Source organism: Bubalus kerabau, chromosome 17, assembly GCF_029407905.1.
Source record: "Bubalus kerabau isolate K-KA32 ecotype Philippines breed swamp buffalo chromosome 17, PCC_UOA_SB_1v2, whole genome shotgun sequence".
Taxonomy (NCBI): domain Eukaryota; kingdom Metazoa; phylum Chordata; class Mammalia; order Artiodactyla; family Bovidae; genus Bubalus; species Bubalus kerabau.
Window position 1 is genome coordinate 65,945,487 of NC_073640.1, and position 18,248 is coordinate 65,963,734.

Genomic DNA, 18,248 nt, shown 5'->3' on the forward strand with positions numbered 1-18,248 from the left:
TCCAAAGTAGGACATTTTGGGGAAATGTGTTCTCTTCCTCCTCATGTCTCTTCAAGTAAGTCTCCCAGTAACTTTGAAATATGTTAAAAGTGTTGTTTATGTGTGAAGAAACCAAAGCTCAGAGACGGACAACTCGCCCAATGTGTCTTTATATCACCTGCTTCCTCTCATTCCATTGCTTCATGGAATTGGACTCCCAAGGCCAAGGGTGGATGGATAGTCTTTTTTTTTTCTTTTATTGAAGTAAAGTTGATGTCTAATGTTGTGTTAATTTCAGCTGTACAGCAAAGTGATTCAGTTATGTATACAGTTTTCATATTTTAAAAAATATTTATTTGTCTGAGCCAACGCTTAGTTGTGGTGTATGAAATCTAGTTCTCTGACCCGGGATGGGACCTGGGCCCCTTGATTTACAGCGTGGAGTCTTAGCTTATGGCCCACCAGGGAAGTCCCTCTTTTTCATATTCTTTTCCTATCGTTTATCGCAGGGTACTGAGTAGAGTTTCCTGGTCTCCACGGTAGGGCTGTGTTGTTTAGGATGACATTCCTGATGACTTTGTGTCTCGCTTTCTCATCAGATCGTACCCTCCTCAGCTGTGTCTAGGATGCTGCGTCCATATGTTCACCAGTTTGTTCAGAAGCTGGTCTCAGGTGGCCGCTGGAGCCCATAGAGAAGTCTGACAGTCCCATGGCTCATCAGAACACTCCACATTTTCAATACGGGATCCCACACAGCTCGGAGAACAATGAGAGGGCTGGTCCCTTATGGACGGTGCCAATAAATAATTTCTCTGAGAGATAAGGGCTGATACAGAATGGATTGAGTCAGACGACCTGAAATCTACTGGGCCACATCTAATGGAAGTTCTCGGCTTAATTCTCACTTATGATCTTACGAATTCTGCCAGCTTTGTTATTTGTGTTTCTCCTGTTTCGCAAAATTGTTGTTTCTTCCACTACTGGCCTCTGATAAAATGATGACATGTAGTTTCATATGAGATCAGTGCTGGTAACCATGTAACTCTAAATGTTGGGAGAAGCAGCAAGAGAGATTATTTTCCTGGACTTATTTTCCTGGACCATAATGGTCATGAATTGCCTCCCAAACCGTGGTTGAATTTATGACCATACAGGGGCCCTGCCGACTGGAAACTGGCACTTGCCATCTACCTCTACAAGGATTAAATCAGGAGCTGCTGCAGCTGCTGACTTTCAACACCCCCTGAGAGGAGTTTAGGGCGGAGATAAGGAATGAAGCAGTCTGTGCACTGGGAAAACTGGCAGAACAGGCCGTCAGGGAGTTAGACACTTTCAGAAGACTTTTTAAAATGTATTTTCAATCGGAAAATTATTTCTTTACAATGTTCTGTTGGTTTCTGCCATACAACAACGCGAATCAGCCATAGGTATACATGTGTCCCCTCCCTCTTGAACCTCCCTCTCACCCACCCCTCTAGGTTGTCACAGAGTGCCAGGTTGAGCTCCCTGTGTTACGCAGCAACTTCCCATTAACTGTCTATTTTGCATGTGGTAATGTATATGATTGGGGGCTTCCCTGGTGGCTCAGATGGTAAAGGATCCACCTGCAATGCAGGAGACCCAGGTTCCATCTCTGGGTCGGGAAGATCCCCTGGAGAAGAGAATGACAACCCACTCCAGTATTCTTGCCTGGAGCATCCCAAGGACAGAGGAGCCTGGAGGGCTACGGTCCACAGGGTCACAAAGAGTTGGACATGACTGAAGTGACTTAGCACACACAGCGCATATATTTCAGTGCTACTCTATCGATTTGTCCCACACTCTCCTTCCTCCACTGTGTCCACAAGTCAGGAGAAGATCTTATGAGCCCTGATTCTTCCATCTTCGCATACATAGACAAACATTGACATCACTAACGGTGGTACCTGCTTTGGCTATTGGGGAGAAAACTACAGTTAAAAGTCAAAATGAAGTAGCTGCAGTGCAGACATCTGAGGAAATAGCTAGGTGATGCTGGGTGTGATCTCAGACAAGTCCTTCCATTGCCAAAAACGAGTTTTCTGAGTTGCATCAGACTAGGATGCCACATCCATTCACAGAACAATGTCTGCTGGCAGCTAGTAACTGCAACGGTACTTTTTAAAGGTCTCTTCTTGTAGGTAGAACATTGTTAGATAAGGAAATTGCTTTGGCCCCTTTAATTTTGTCTCAGGTGGTTTCTCGGAAGCTCCGTGATTAGCAACTGCTTGAAACTGCACTTTGGAACTCAGGGAAGGTCGTGGAGACTGGAGTCTGCCTACAAGAAACAGGGGACAGAAATAACGCCCAGGAGCCCCATACTGCCCTGAGGCAGGATCTAGGTAAGCTCCAGGCTGGGCATTCACAATTAGACTCCTGTTTACATTTCCTGATGAAGGAGGCAGGTGGGCACTTGGCTAGACATTTACAACCAGCCTCCTGGCAACTTCAAGATGGAAATTACAAGAACAGAGTAAGTAGCTGGACTTTGTCTCCTGTGGACACCTAAGATAACAATCAGGGCAGGGCTAAACTCTATTTGATTAAAAGATCAAGAGGTCACATATTTCTTACCCTTGGGACTGGCAGACCCTGAACATCCCCAGAAAGGCTCCTTGGAGGTCAAAAAGAAGGGGGCACCATCCCATAATAGGTGATGCCAAGGACCCCCTCACAGGGCTCTGGACTAGAATCCGTCCTGGAAAGAAGTTGCACATGTGTTTTGGGGAGGATCCTAGGGCAGGGCAGGTGTGGAAAAAGAAACCAAACAATTGGCCAAAGGTGAAGAAATCTGGATGAAGTGTCCTGTGTGAATGACTTAACTGCCATCTTATGGGGCTCCTCCTCCTCAGGGGAAGGCCCACATCTCTTCTCTCCAGGTGTGTAATTCTTCCTCACTTTGGTCTGAACTGAATAAGCAGTTTCTCTGTGCCCTCTGGCTTGTTGGGCTGTCTTTAATCTACTTCGTACACTTTTTCTTTGTTTTTGTTTTGTTTTGTTTTGTTTTTACAGCTTTTGACTTCTTGAGAAATGAATATATCAATGGGGACGAGAGCCAGGGGAATCTTTTCTCTAGCCTCTGGCCCCTGGTGGACGAGCAGCTAGGATTCCTGGTTTTCTCCCAGGCCACCTGGGTCCAATTTCTGGGCAGAGAACTAAGCCACCGCTCACGCCTGACTCTATCCGAGAACGTCTGATGCTGAGACCCAGGATTTCAAGGTAAACTGCAGGTCTCCCCAGGCTGCTGGCTGGAGACCTCTGAGTCTCTCTCTCTCTCCCATGAGAACTTGCTTGCTCTCACTCTCTGCTTTGTTCTACTTCCAAGATCCGCAGGGCTACAGGTCAGCTCAGTGAAGGAGCCCAAGTCCTGTTCTTCTTGCTCCTTTCTCTGTCTTTCGCTGGCTCTGCAGGAACTACAACTCCCAGCATGCCCTGTGCCCATCCTCTTCAACACTGAGAGCAACGAGCGGGGATCATAGCTTGGCACCTACCACTGCCTCCAACAAATTGCTCCCTGCTATACACTGCACTTTTACTTCCCAGGAGTAGAAAAATTACAACCCGCAGGCCCCACAATCAGTCTTCCATGTGCTTCTCCCCAAGCAACCCACCAGCAGGCAAATTCTTCTTGTCCTGTGATTTTCTTTACTTGAGAAGTAAAGAATTGACTTGATTTTACTAATTAGAATTTACTAATTTACTTGAGAAGCAAGGTTTCTTTTTCACCTAAGCCTTATGTCCCCTTCAGTTTTACCTTAGACACCAAACAAACGGGGTGATAGACCTGGGGCTATTTCCACTCTTTTATCTCCGTGTCCACAAATCCGCTGTGAGACTATTCTCACCACTTGGCTCTCAGGTCCTGACCCCCGTGGCCTTCTCCCTTGTAGCCAACTCCAGTTCCTCCAGCAGTTCTCTGCCCCTCCAGGCTGACAGCCATGCACTGCAAGGGGCACAGCCTACTGGGCCGGCCACGTCCACGCAGACCTCACCGCTATGGCGGACGCTCCTCGAGGGGCACCCCGGTGACACTGGCACTGGTTCAAGTGTTCCCTCAACCACCAACCCCTCACTGCACCCCCGCACCTGGGAAGCCCTCATGGGAGGGACTGGGTCAACTACAGACTTCTGGTCAGTGAGCGATGGGAGAGAAGAGGACTCGCAAAATTCCATCACGCACAGGATTCAAAGGAAATTCAGAGGGCAGTCTGGGTCTCCCTCAGGGGCCACCGAGTCATGTTTCTGGGAGGCTGGACTTCATTTCTAGGAGTGCTGTTCTTGGTTGCAGGTTGTTCAACCTGGGACATTGTCCTTTTTAAGCCAGATGGGCCAAGAAAGAGAAAACTTAGATTTGCTTTAATGATCGCTGGTCTTTATTTAAGTTGAGGGATGGAAAATGACCTAAAAAATTGGGTCTCTGGATTATAATATTATACTATCTTATAATATTATAGTACCTTACAATTAAATCTTTATTGCCATAGATGGGAAAATAAACTGAGATTACATGTCCTATTCATTCTAAATGATCCCCTTCTAATTTTTCCCAGCTCTCTGAGGGAAACCAAGCTTCCCCAACTCCTGCAAGTTCCCTTACTGCTTCAGATTCTTTGGATTAAAAGATGACCCCCTTCTTTCCAGAGAAATAGTCTTTGCTGGTACAACATTTTATCAGCCACTTTCCCCCTGTTACCAGGGCCAATTTGAGAACTCTCTGGTCTAAAATTAACCTATGAAACTATGACTACAGAAAAGAAAGAAGATACGTTATTTTAACATTGTGTGGCCACAATATTCTCTGGACTCTGGAGAAAATTTGTTAAGATTAAAAACTCTGTTGAAGAAAAAATACTGGTTCTTTTTGCATGTGTAATTAGAGAAAATTGACTTTTAAAATACTTTTTATTTTTCAGAATTCTGACCCTTAAAGAACAACTCTTGCTAGGAGAACATGATTTTCTCTGCCTATACCTTGACACCAGGGCTCTTAGGAACACTTACCCAAGCCATGTCTAATTTCTGAGACTAAGGATAAAACATGGAAGAATCATTTAAAATTTTTACTTATTACTTATTTAAAAACTTTATAAAAATTTTACATAAATATATTTATTTTAAAGAGTAACTGTATTTTACTGTTACAGTTATTTACAAACTAGTGAGTTTCCTATTGTAATAGCTGATTCATGGCTAAGTTTAGAAAATGAAACCGTGAGGTCTCTGTCTGGATTTACATATGTCTCAGTATGTGTCTGCTTTTGGATAGCGTTGCTGATTTGTAAAGGACCGCTATTAAATTGGCTTAAAGAAAAGAAAGCAAATAATTCTAAATACAAGAATGAAGCTAAATGCAGGTTCACACACTCTGGGAAATATTCAGTGTTAAACTGATATCTGACCTTAAAGTCAGTTTAAGTTTGTTAATACAAAAACAAACTTAGAATAAAATATCTTCAGAGTCATCAATATTAAGCATAATACTTTTACTGTAACTGGGTTGCCTGAAAGTCACTAAATTTATGTTACAACATTTGTTAGTGAGAAAATTGGCTTGGCATAGGATAAAAGTTTTTGAATGAACACTTTAGAAATAATTATGTTTTAGCTTTTCTAGGTTTTAAGAGTTGAGGATTCTATTTGAAATATATAGGTAAATCTACTAGAAATAATAACGGAAGCATTTTAGCGTATAACAGGAAAGTAGGATGTGTATTTTCAGTAAAGAAGATAGGAGGAATAAAATCACACTTCATTAAGAGAAGTGCTCCCCCTCGCTTTTCTTCAAGCAACTCTTTCCGTAACTTTGAAACATCTTGAAAGATTCACTTAGGTTTAAGGAACCACATCTCAGAGATAGAGAATTTGCTCAATATGTCCTCTTACCACCTGATCCCATCACTCTGTCACTCCATGGAACTGGACTTCCAGGGCCAAGGGTAGGTGGACATTCTTGACAGCTTGCTGTGTTGTTTTCTCAGCAGATCTGAGCCTCCTCGATTCTCTAGGATGTTGTGTCAGGATGTTCACCAGTTTGGTCAGAAGCTGGTCCGTAGGCGGCGGCTGGAGCCCAGGGAGGAGTCTGAGAAGGGCAGGGCCCACTGTCTGAACACCAGAGACCTGACAGCTCTGGGTGTGAGCGGTACCCTAGGATCTGGCGTGTACATCGTGGTTGGAGAGGTGGCTGTGTACGAAGCAGGACCAGCGATCATCATCTGCTTCTTGCTGGCCGGCCTGTCGGCTCTTTTGTCCGGGCTCTGCTATGCAGAGTTGGTGGCCCGGGTACCACGCTCTGGTTCTGCGTATCTCTACAGCTATGTCACCGTGGGAGAACTGTGCGCATTCATCATTGGATGGAACCTCATCCTGTCCTTTGTCATTGGTGAGACGGTGGGTTGGGGGAAGGTGTGGGGCTTAAGATCAGGAAATTCAGAGCGGGTATTGGAGTCGTCACTGATTAATGAACTTCGTTAATGCACCTTGTGGGGGGATGTGGGTAACTGTGGCAGGAAACCCTTATAACTGTATTCTAGTTAAGGCAGCTCTGCTCTCCTTAAATGACTGAACCAAGAACTGAGCAGGAAAAGGAACTGAAAGGAGTGGGTGATAAGGAGGCATGGCCCCCAGGCCCGTCCCCTCACCATATTGAAGTCTCTGCTCTGCTGTTTCCTTTGTGGGATTTTTGTTTACAATTCGACTTAAATTGTCACCCTCATCTCCTGGTCCTCTAGGTCCCACTTCCCTGTTATAGATTCTGGCCTCATATTAATCTCCTCCTAACATATTAAATAGTTGACCTGTTTTGTGAATCATCCGGGTCTACTCTGAGTGCAAAGTTGCTTGAGGAACATCCAACTTTTTGTGATCCCATGGACTGTAGCCCACCAAGCTCCTCTGTCCATGGGATTCTCCAGGCAAGAACACTGGAGTGGGTTGCCATTTCCTACCACTGAGGATCTCCCCAACCCAGGGACTGAACCTGCATCTCTTATGTCTCCTGCATTGGCAGGCAAGTTCTTCACCATTAGTGCCGCTTGCAAAGGGTGTACCCTCTCCACTCCATAAAAGGGAACTTTGTAAGACTAGGTATTTTGTCTGCTTTTTCCCCTCAGAACATCCTGTGGTACATGATGGAGATTTAACTTCTCTTTGTCAGTGAGTGTTCTCTTGCTGCTGCAGGCACCGCCAGTGAGGCCAGGGCCTGGAGCATCGCCTTTGACAGTCTCATTGGGAACCACATCTCTCAGGTGTTCCAGGGAACTCTCTCTCCATATATGCCCTACTTCCTGGCCAGGCATCCAGACTTTTTTGCCCTGGTCCTGGTGCTGCTGCTCACAGGTGAGACAGGGCTCAGAGATAGAACGGGAAGAGTGGGGTGTGGAGGGGGAGTTGGGGTGAAGAACGCTTGGAGTTCCAGACTGGTGGAATAATTCAGTTCAGTCACTCAGTCATGTCTGACTCTTTGCGACCCCATGAAGCACAGCACACCAGGCCTCCCTGTCCATCACCAACTCCTGGAGTGCACCCAAACTCATGTCCATTGAGTCGGTGATGCCATCCAACCATCTCATCCTCTGTCGTCCCCTTCTCCTCCTGCCCTCAATCTTTCCCAGCATCACGGTCTTTTCAAATAAGTTAGCTCTTCACATCAGGTAGGACTGGAATGAACCGTCTGAGATAAGAGAGACAAGAAGCCAAGATACAAACCATTGTTTTTCACCCTTGGCACTACTGACATTCTGGGTGGAATCATTCTTCGATGTCAGGGAGCTGTCTTATTCATTGTGAATTTTTTTTCAATCATTGTCAGCTGTTAATTAGCACCCTCAATCTTTACTTACTAGATAACAGCAATGCCCACCAGCCAAATTATTACAATCAGAATGCCTCAAGATATTGCCAGGAGTCTCTTCAGAGACAAAATCATCCCCACCTGATAATCATTTACTTTAGGCCTACAAGTTTCTTCCCTGTACTGAGACTGAAGATATTTGTTTATTTGAGTGGAAATTCACACAAAATAAAATTAACCATTTTACCATATCCCCCCAGATTTTTTGCGATATAATTGAGATTGTTATTGTTGTTCTGTCGCTAAGTCGCATCCAACTCTTTGCGACCCTATGAACTGCAGTACACCAGGCTTCCCTGTCCTTCACTATCTCCCCGAGTTTGCTGAAACTCATGTCCATTGAGTTGATGATGCCATCCAACCATCTTATTCTCTGTCATCCCCTTCTCCTCCTGCCTTCAGTCTTTCCCAGCATTAGCATCTTTTCCAATGAGTTGGTTCTTCATATCAGGTGGCCAAACTATTGGAGCTTTAGCTTCAACATCTGTCCTTCCAATGAATATTCAGGGTTGATTTCCTTTAGGACTGACTGGCTTGATCTTGTTGCAGTCCAGGGAGCTCTCAAGAGTCTTCTCCAGCAGCACAGTTTGAAAGCATCAATTCTTTGGTGCTTAGGCTTCTTTATGGTTCAACTCTCACTTTTATACATAACTACTGGAAAAACCAAAACTTTGACTATACAGACCTTTGGTGGCAAAGTGATGTCTCTGCTTTTTAAGGTGCTGTCTAGGTTTGTCATAGCTTGTCTTAATTGAGATACAATATTACATAATTTTAAGATGTATAAAGTGATGTTGGTCAATGTGTTTATTGTGAGATGATCGCCACAGTAAGAAATTAGCCATCTGAAAGTGTACCATTCAGTGGCACTTAGTACATTCACAGTGTTGTGCAACCATCTCCTCCATGCAGCTCCAAACATCTTCATCACTACAGAAGGAAACCCTGTACCCACTGAGCAGTCACTGTCTACCTCTCACCCACCCATAAACCCCAGCCTATGACAACCACTAGTTTTCTTTGTATGTCTACGGATTTAGTTATTTTGGATGCTTCATATTCCATCTTTCCACAGGACTACTGGTTCTGGGACTTCATGAATCAGTCATGCTTAACAAAGTGTTCGCAGGCTTGAACCTTTCTATTCTCATCTTCATCATCATCTCTGGCTTCATTAAGGGAGACCTGCACAACTGGAAGCTCACAGAACAGGACTACACGTTGAACACATCTGAATCCACTGACACCTCTAGGTTAGGAGAGTACTCTTGGCTGAATAATGTCTATGTGTGTGATGTGCACAGCTGGGAACGTGGTGGGGACCAAAGATATTGGGGCTGATGAATCCGATGGTGGAGTCTTGGAGTCCAGGAGTTGTGATATTAACTGAGGATACAAGTAGGGATGGCTGAACTCACCTCACCCATGTTCTTCCTCATTCATTCTCTCATCACAGCTTGGGTCCTCTGGGTGCTGGAGGGTTTACACCTTTTGGCACTGAAGGGATTCTCCATGGAATAGCAACATGTGTCTATGCCTTTGATGGCTTTGATGTCATTGCTACTACAGGTAACTGTAGTCACTGTGTTTCTTATCAAGGGTCTGGGCAGGTTGGGCTGCCCTTGGGCATAGGGGTTGGAAGAAGTTTAGACTGCGTTTGGAGGTGCAAGGTAACTGGATTTTGTGTTTTCATTCCCATGTGTTTACTGACCTAATACTCCACCCATCTCGCAGGAGTAGAAGCCAGAAATCCTCAGCATTCCATCCCCATTAGCATGGTGATCACGATCTTGATCTGCTTTTTGGTGTATGTTGGTGGCTCAGCAGCACTCACCCTCATGATGCCCTACTACCAGATTCATCCTGAGAGCCTCCTGCCACAGGCTTTCCTCAGTGTTGGGTGGGGCCCTCTAAGATGTGTCCTGGCTGCTATCACCATCTGTGCTCTTTCATCCAGGTCAGTGTCAAAGCTTTTTATCCACCCTCTGTCAGATTATCAGACATCATAGCTTCAGATTGAGAAACAAAAGGGAAAGACAGCTTACCCCATGTAGACTAGGGAGCAGAAACCCCAGTCTCTCATGCTTCTCCCCTTCTTCCCACGTGCCCACTTTCTCTCCCAGCCTCCTGGGCACCATGTTCCCTATGCTTCGTGTGATCTACACAATGGCAGAGGATGGACTCCTTTTCAGGAGACTTGCCCAAATCCATGCCCGCACACGAACTGCCATCTGGACTATCTTGGCTTCTGGAAGTCTTGCAGGTGAATAAACAAAACTTCTTTGACCAGTTTTCTTAACTTGCATATTTCCACTATCTCACTCTCTCCCCCCACCTTGTTTGTGCCCTGATTTTAGCGGTCATGGCACTACTCTTTGAGCTCACTGATCTTGTGGACCTCATGTCAATTGGGACCCTGCTCGCTTACTCCTTGGTGGCCTTTTCTGTGCGTGTCCTCAGGTGAGACCCCACAACATGCTGACTGGGGGTCTTTGACTGGTGGGGATTGATGTGAAGATGATCCTCTTCTGCCTTCACACTGCCTTCAAAATGACCAACGATCGTTAATTTGGGAAAGAGAAGGAATCATCTGGGTGATGTTGGATGAGTAGGGGATACTATTAATACTGCCTTAATATTTCTAATTCAGGTATCAACCAGAACAGAATTTAAGCCAGAATGAGACAGCAGAAGAGGAAATAGATATTTCTCAGTTGGAAGCAAGACCTTTACAATCTGTACCTGAAGCAGAAAATTCAAGGATTCTGAAGACTCTGTGGTTCCCTTCCAGCACCATCCCCACTCGGAAATCTGGGCAGATTGTCTATGGATGTGCCTTCCTGCTTGGTGAGCAGTGGGGTTTCTCTTTGGCTGTATTCTAAATTTGGCAGTATGGGGAGGGCAGTGTGTTTTGGGCAGTTGAGGAAGAATCTTGGAGAGATAATGGCCCTTCCTGAGGTGGATAGTTTTGAAATGGGTGTGACCCAAGGTCCTGATGTCTTTGTCTTCTGGGTCCAGCCTGTTCTCCTCCACCTTGACCCTTGCAGTTCTCCTGCTGATGGTCCTGAGCCTGATCCTGGCCCTGTTGACCAGCCGTGTATTCTCTGGACTCTCAGTGTACACGACAGTGGCTGTGCTGCTGCTGCTCATCATTGGGGTCACGGCCGTCATCTGCAGGCAGCCCCAGAACCCCTCTCCTCTTCACTACAAGGTGAGTGACCTTATGTGTCCAAGCTCTCCAGGGTGAGGAATGAAGGCTGCCTGCTCTGACATCTAAATGCTGTAGGCTGGATCAGGAGTTGCTCCCAGAAGGGAAGTTGCTAAAACCAATGGACCCTTTCCTGATCCACACTCAGTGCTTTACACACACAATCTCAGTAGGCACTGAACAGTTGAACTGGACTCTTCCTGCCCACATGGAGCAGGGTCTCCCTTTCAGATGTCTGGGATGTGTTCAGGGATGAATTAACTTTGTCCACAGGTCCTTTGTTGGCCCATCCTCCCACTGGTGAGCATCTTTGTCAACGTTTATTTGATGATGCAGATGAACACTAGGACCTGGGTCCAGTTTGGCTTCTGGATGGGGATTGGTGAGTGAGTTTCTTGGAAACTGAGGCCCCTTGAGTGACTGAACCCAAGTGTCTTCCTACTACCTCTCCCCTAAACTGTCAGACGCGACAGAAGGCGTAGGACACCTGCTGGGCTTTCGTAAGTGAGGAAAGCACCTACTTTCCCTTCTCACTGTCTCATCTCCCTACTAGGATCTGTTGTATACTTTGGATATGGGATCCGACACAACCTGGGGGAGAGCAATGATCAACAGCCGCCGGCCTCCAATCCCAAAATGCTTGATGGAAATATCCCTGGTGATGAATCGTCTTAACCACAGGACATAGATGCTGTGTGGAATCCCTCCAGACTCAGAAGTATCTTCCAGTTCAAGTGGCATTTTGAGCCCCTATGGAGCCTAAAGTTGAAATGCATTTACAACCATGTGCTTATTGCCAGCAGATAAAACGACTTTACTGTTGAATAATTTTGAAGTAAACTTTTCAAAGCAAAATATATATTCAAAAAAGCACATGCTTCATAAGTGAGCCTCAAGGGTGAATTTCCACAAAGAAAGTACAACAAAATAACCATCAACCAGAGAAAATACTAAAATGTTAATGGGTGTATAAGAAGCACCTTCTTGTGTCTATTTCCACTGAAAACACAGAGATTGTGACCTGGGAAGGAAATGTAGGTAAGTGTATTTTCTGTCCAGGGTTATACTTTAAACATCAGGACATAAATAGGTTGGAAGTAAAAGGAAGGGAACAAACACATTGTACAAACAGTAACACAAGAATGCTAGGGCAGCTATCTTATTACAGAACTAAGTAGAGTTTAGCAAAAAGAGAATAACAGATGAAGTGGATCATTGAGTAATGATAAAGGGAAATGCTCGTTTTAATCTCTTCCCCCAGCTTATTGAGAGGTAGTGTAACATCGTCCAAATGATCATTTCTCTTTACTCTTCTGCGGTAGAATGTTAGAGTTGCACCACAGAGTTTATGAGAAAAAGTTCTTAATTGAAAAAACAACCAGGACACCTGCATTGCTAGAGGAAGGGGAACGGGATGGGGAGGAATAACTGGTTGATGAATGCTTACAGTTGGGTGAAACTAAAAGCTAGAAAATGAACCTAGAGAAACAAGATGAGAAGTGGTTGCTGCAGAACAGAATGCTTGAAACTGAGGTCATGGACTTTAATGATGTCAATGATAATGATATAGAGGGTTGTTTGTGGGAATGAACAACTGAAGTAGAGTAAAAGGGGGATGGAAGTCAAGAAACTAAACAGCAAAATTATCAGATGGATTAAAGAATAAATGGAGATTAACAGAATTAAAGATACCACTATCTTGCGAGTTCTAATGAAATTACTGGATTAGAAATTAATGGGGACTGAAACTGTCAGGTGAAGCTTCGATGGAAGAGGTTGACATCACCCGGTTGTCAGTCTTCCCTCACTGATGTGGGACACCCGGGTATTGTGCTAGTCGGTGAGCTGTGATAAACAGTACAGAATACTTCCGGGAACAGAGCCTTGATGCCAAACTGCATCAGAATACAATCAAGCCTCTAGAGCAGCTCTCAGCTCACAGCAGATATAAAGGGTAGATTCACATTTCAACTGAAAATGCAATCAGCCAAAACCAGAATGTGGGTAATTCTCCAGGAAGGAAAATGGTGCATTTTCATAACTATTAAATGGTATGGGGAATTCCCTGGTGGTCTAGTCATTAGGGCTCCATTTTTCCCCTGCAGGGTGTGTGGGTTCTGTCCCAAATGGGGGAACTAAGATCCCACAAGCTGCACAGTGCAACCAATGAAATAAGTGATGTGACCCAAATTGGAGATTCATTCATTAATCAAATATGATTACCCATACAGGTATACACTGGGAATATTGCTTGTTGGGTCCAGATGACCCAATAAAAAAAATTGGCAATAAAAGAAGTCATACACAAATTTTTAGTTTCCCCATGCATGTAAAAGTCATGTTTAAAAAAGTTATGTTATGCTATACTCTACTCAGTGTGCAATAGCATTTTGTTAAAAAAAAAAAGTACATACCTTGATTTAAAAATATTTTTTCTAAAATATGGTAAACATCAACTGATAATACAGTGGTCACAAATCAATTTGTAAAACATGCAGTATTTGTAAAAAGTGAAGCATGTATATACATGTGAATATATCTGCACATAGTAAGATATGTATAATTAAATGCATAAAATATGTATCTATATAAGATATATGTATTAAAATATATTTTTAAATGTTCACGGTTTCTATGAAATTCACTGCATTTAGGTGTCTTGTATTTTTATTTGCTAAATCTCTCTGCCTCTTTGTCTCTTTGTATGCTGTGTTCTAATCACCTCTTCTTATGAGGATATCAGTCATATTGGGTTAGGGCCAACTCTAATGACTTCATTTAAATTTAGTTACCTCTTTAAGGCCCTCTCACCAAATACAGTCACATTCTGTGGTCCTGGGGGTTAGGGTTTCAACAGAGGAATTTGAGAAAAAGGAAATGCATTCAACTCACAACACTTTTGACCACCATTTTCTCCCCAGCAGCTGAAACAGTGTCTGAAATGCAGAAAATGTTCAATTATATTTGATGAGATATCTAATAAAAGAATCACATGTACATGTAATATTTTATGTGCCCCAAAACAGAGAAAATTTTATTTTTCAGATGATATCAAGGGGAATGAACAGTATTCACTTGAAAAAAAATATTTTGTGAAGCTAATTGAAATGGAAAATAAGAGTTTAAAGCTATGTCTAATCTATGAGCTTTGGTTTTTCTGGTAGTCATGTGTGAATGTGAGACCTGGACCATAAAGAAGGCTGAGCACCAAAGAATTGAACTTTGGTGATTTTGAACTGTGTTGCTGGAGAAGACTCTTGAGAGACCCTTGGACAGCAAGAAATTCAAGCCAGTCAATCCTAAAGAAAATCATTCATTGGAATATTCATTGGAAGGGCTGATGCTGAAGCTGAAGCTACAATACTTTGGCCACCCGATGCGAAGAACTGACTCATTGGAAAAGACCCTGATGCTGGGAAAGATTGGGGGCAGGAGTAGGAAGGGGTGGCAGAGGATGAAATGGTTAGGCAGCATCACCAACTCAATGGACAGGATTTTGAGCAAACTCCAGGAGACAGTGAAGGACAGGGATGCCTGGCATGCTGCAGTCCATGGAGTTGCAAAGAGTTGGATACGACTTCATGAATGAATGTAACAACAACTCCTAATTGGTGCTGAGCTGGGCTTAAGGATTCCCCACAATTGAGTGTCTCAGGTCACAAGCAGATTGTGCAAGGCGAAGTCGTGTTAATAAAACTGGGAGGGAGGAGGATTGAGAGTTGGGTCCCCGGTTTTACAGCCCCTCCTTTTCAGGGTTCTTAATGATCAAAAGAATCTGTGTCCACAGAAGCAATCAATAAAGAACCTACCATAGGGATAGAAAAAAAATTTAATTTGAACCAAACTGAGGGCTATAGTTGGGAAGGCAGCCTCTCAGAGAGCTCTGAGGAACTGCTCTGCTGAATCATGGTTTCCAGCATCCTTTTACACCTCATCCAAACAAAGCTCAAGCATCAGCATGACAGGGTGAATTCCTTCAAGATTTCAAGAGAGACAAACTTGGTACATAGACAGCGAGACAGCAGGACCCTGGTGTCTGGGAAGGGAACCTTATCTTGGAGGGAGTGTTAACATGGATGCCATGAAAAGGGAGTTACTCATTCTTATCTTTCAAACAGACTCTTTTTACCGCAATGGTTAAAGCAGATGAGCTGTGAGAGCTGGACAGGCTGTCTTAGCTCACACACAGTTCAAGATGAACTATAAGAAAAAAGGACTTCATACTTCAGTATGTGAATATTTCTCCATATTCAAGCAGACAAAAATCTATATGATCCAGCCATTCTTCTTCTGAAAGAGAAAGTGTTAGTCACTCACTCGTGTCTGACTCTTTGCAACCCCATAGACTATAGCCCACCAGGCTCCTCTGTCCCTGGAATTCTCCAGGCAAGAATACTAGAGAAGGTAGCCATTCCCTTTTCTGGGGGATCTTCCTGACCCTGGGATCGAACCTGGGTATTCCCACATTGCAGGAAGATTCTTTACTGTTTGAGCACCAGGGAAGCTCACTCTACTTCCAAGGCTATACCAAAAGAATTGAAAGCACACTCTAGAAGAGATATTTGAACACTCATTTTCATAGCAGCATTATTCACAAAACCAAAACATGAAAGCGACCCAAGTGCCCACTGACCAACATATGAATAAGACAGTGTGGTAGGTACAAATAATAGAGTGTTATTTATCATTAAAAAGGGAGGGAATTCCAACACATGCTACAACATGAAAAAACTTGGTGGACATTTTACTAAGCTAAATTAACCTGACAGGAAATGACAAATATTCTGATTCAACTTAAATGAAGTATCTGGAGTGTCTGTTCATAGACACAGAGAGGAGGAAGGTAATTGCCAGGAATTGGGAAAGGAGAAAGGGGAAATTGTTGTTGAATGGGAATAGAGTTGAACTTTTGCAAGAGCCCTGGAGTTTGGTTGCACCAAATGCGAATGTACTTAACACGACACAAAATGCAAATATATTTAACACGACTAGACACTTAAAAATGGTTAAAATGGTCAATTTTATGTTATAGGTATTTTGCCACAATAAAAAAAGACCTCTCAGAACCTCCTCCTGAGGGTAACCACATAAGTGTCAAGAGCTGATAGCAACACTGCTCCCCGCCTGCCCGGCCCCACCCCCACCCCAACAACCCAGAGGTGAGGACTGTCTTCTGTGCTCAGGACTCCCCGCTTCGGTTCTTGGAAATGTCTCAGCTCCAGCCCTGCATGACTTACCCTCAGCCTCCCTGACTGACCCAGTGCTCCAGGCTCTGCTCCAAAGATCCAGTAAGTCTCGGGTCAGCCTCTTCTGAAGGAGACTGTGCGCTGAGTTCACATCCTCCCAAAGAGACCCCTGCAATCCCAGAGTGCAGGGGAGTCAGCCTGGCTTCAGCCTGAGGGTGGAGAGACCAGTTTTCTAGATGAAAGCAGAAGGAAATGAGAACTCAGTTTGTGTGTGTGTGTGTGTGTGTGTGAAGAGGTGGTGTGGGGGAGATTGCATTAGTGTCTGGAGTCTCCAGATGTGTTTGTTGAGTGGTGTTCAGACAATAAACATTACACTCACATACAGTTTATGATATGTGGACCCCTGGATTCAGTCTCCTCTATACTGTGGGATCTCTGTGTTTTCTGGTCCTTCATCAGGGACTTGAACATTCGCAGTTTTCTTGGGAAGACTGTGGTGAGTTATATTAAATCAGACGAGCTAATGTGTGTGTGTGTGTGCTTAGTCACTCAGTCGTGTCCAGCTCTTTGCAACCCCATGCACTGTAGCCTGCCAGGCTACTCTGTCCATGGGGATTCTTCAGGCCAGAATATTGGAGTGGGTTGCCATTTCATCCTCCAGGGGATCTTCCCAACCCAGGGATTAAACCCAGGTCTCCCGCACTGCAGGCAAATTCTTTACTGTCTGAGCCACTAGAGAAGACCAAGAATACTGGAGTGGGTAGCCTATCCCTCTGCCAGGGGATCTTCCTGACCCAGGAGTTGAACTGAGATCTCCTGCATTGCAGGCAGATTCTTTATCAGCTGAGCTACCAGGGGAGCCCATAAGCTAGCAAGTAGTACTATAGGTGGATTTGAACCAGGAGAGCTGGTTGAATTCAATACAAAAATCACTATCTTCCTCCATTCAAATCATACCAAGTAAGCATCTACTGAGCCAAGTTCTGTGTTGGTGGCTTTTGCTTCTGTGGGGCAGAAACCTTTTCTTTCCAGGCTCTTTGCCCAGTGTAATAATCAAGTTGACATAAGTCAGATGAACAAGTTTAATTTGCTATGTATTGGAACCCAATAAAAACTCTAAGGCACAAAGACAGTCAGGCAGTTGAGACTTATACACTCCACTGAGTGAAGGAAGAAGTATAGGCAGGAACCCAGGGCTTCAAACAAGAGGAAGAGAACCCACAGGAAAGAAGGGAAGAACCAACACTTGGTGAACAAATGTTTGCTATTCCATGCAGGCAAGTCTTTCTGAGATAAAAATGTATCTCTGGTAATAGCTCTCCTCTAGGCATAGGCCTCTAAACTACGTTATGTTGAGCAGTTAAGGGGAGTGGCAAGGAGTTTGGGTCTGCTGGGTCTTCATTGCCTTCAGCTCAAAACTATCCATATTCCAAAGGGGCACAATTTGGGGTAGATGCAATCCACTCCACCTTTCCACTAACTTTTAAAAAGTAATTAAAAATTAGTGACTGTGTGGCACCCTTGTTGCTGCGTGTAGGCTTTCTCTAATTGTGGCGAGCAGAACTGCTTTCTAGTTTTGGTGCGCGCAGGCTTCTCATTGTGGTGACTTCTCCTGTTGCAGAGGATGGGCTCAAGGCACAGAGGCTCAGTAGTTGAGGCTCGCAGGGTCCAGAGCACAGGCTCAGTAGTCGTGGTGCCCCGGTTTAGTTGCCCCTCCGCATGTGGAATCTTCCTGGGCCAGGGATTGAACCCATGTCCCCTGCGTTGGCAGGTAGATTCTTAAACACTGTGCCACCAGGGAAGTCCCTTCCAGTAACTTTGAAACATGTTAAAAGGCTTCTTTATGTTTGAAGAAACCAACGCTCAGAAACGGAGAACTTACCCCAAATGTCCTTTCACCATCTGCCCCCCATCACTCCATTGCTCCATGGAATTGGACTCCCGGGGCCAAGGGCCAATGGACATTCTTCATGGCTTGGTGTCTTCCTTTCTCAGCAGATCACAGCTC

At 44.4% G+C, this 18,248-nt stretch overlaps 1 protein-coding gene and 1 long non-coding RNA gene across 2 annotated transcripts; both read left to right on the forward strand.

The window, feature by feature from the left end:
- Positions 1–2,277: 2,277 nt before the first annotated feature.
- On the forward strand, positions 2,278–4,805 carry LOC129632489 (uncharacterized). The gene is made up of 3 exons (XR_008704553.1): positions 2,278–2,470; positions 3,010–3,216; positions 4,548–4,805. It is a non-coding gene; the product is annotated as an uncharacterized LOC129632489 (long non-coding RNA).
- Positions 4,806–6,003: 1,198 nt separating this feature from the next.
- Positions 6,004–11,729, forward strand: LOC129630731 (cationic amino acid transporter 3-like). The gene is made up of 11 exons (XM_055551226.1): positions 6,004–6,376; positions 7,174–7,332; positions 8,922–9,099; positions 9,303–9,415; positions 9,581–9,803; positions 9,970–10,109; positions 10,204–10,306; positions 10,497–10,693; positions 10,894–11,057; positions 11,328–11,436; positions 11,608–11,729. Exons 1-11 carry the CDS (start codon positions 6,004–6,006, stop codon positions 11,727–11,729), a joined length of 1,881 nt encoding a protein of 626 aa, XP_055407201.1.
- Positions 11,730–18,248: the final 6,519 nt, after the last annotated feature.

Coding starts and splice junctions, on each gene's coding strand:
- LOC129630731 (XM_055551226.1), top strand. CDS start 6,004: ATGTTGTGTCAGGATGTTCACCAGTTTGGTCAGAAGCTGGTCCGTAGG. Junction 9,416..9,580: donor TGATGTCATTGCTACTACAG/GTAACTGTAGTC, acceptor CCCATCTCGCAG/GAGTAGAAGCCAGAAATCCT. Junction 11,437..11,607: donor TGGCTTCTGGATGGGGATTG/GTGAGTGAGTTT, acceptor TCTCCCTACTAG/GATCTGTTGTATACTTTGGA.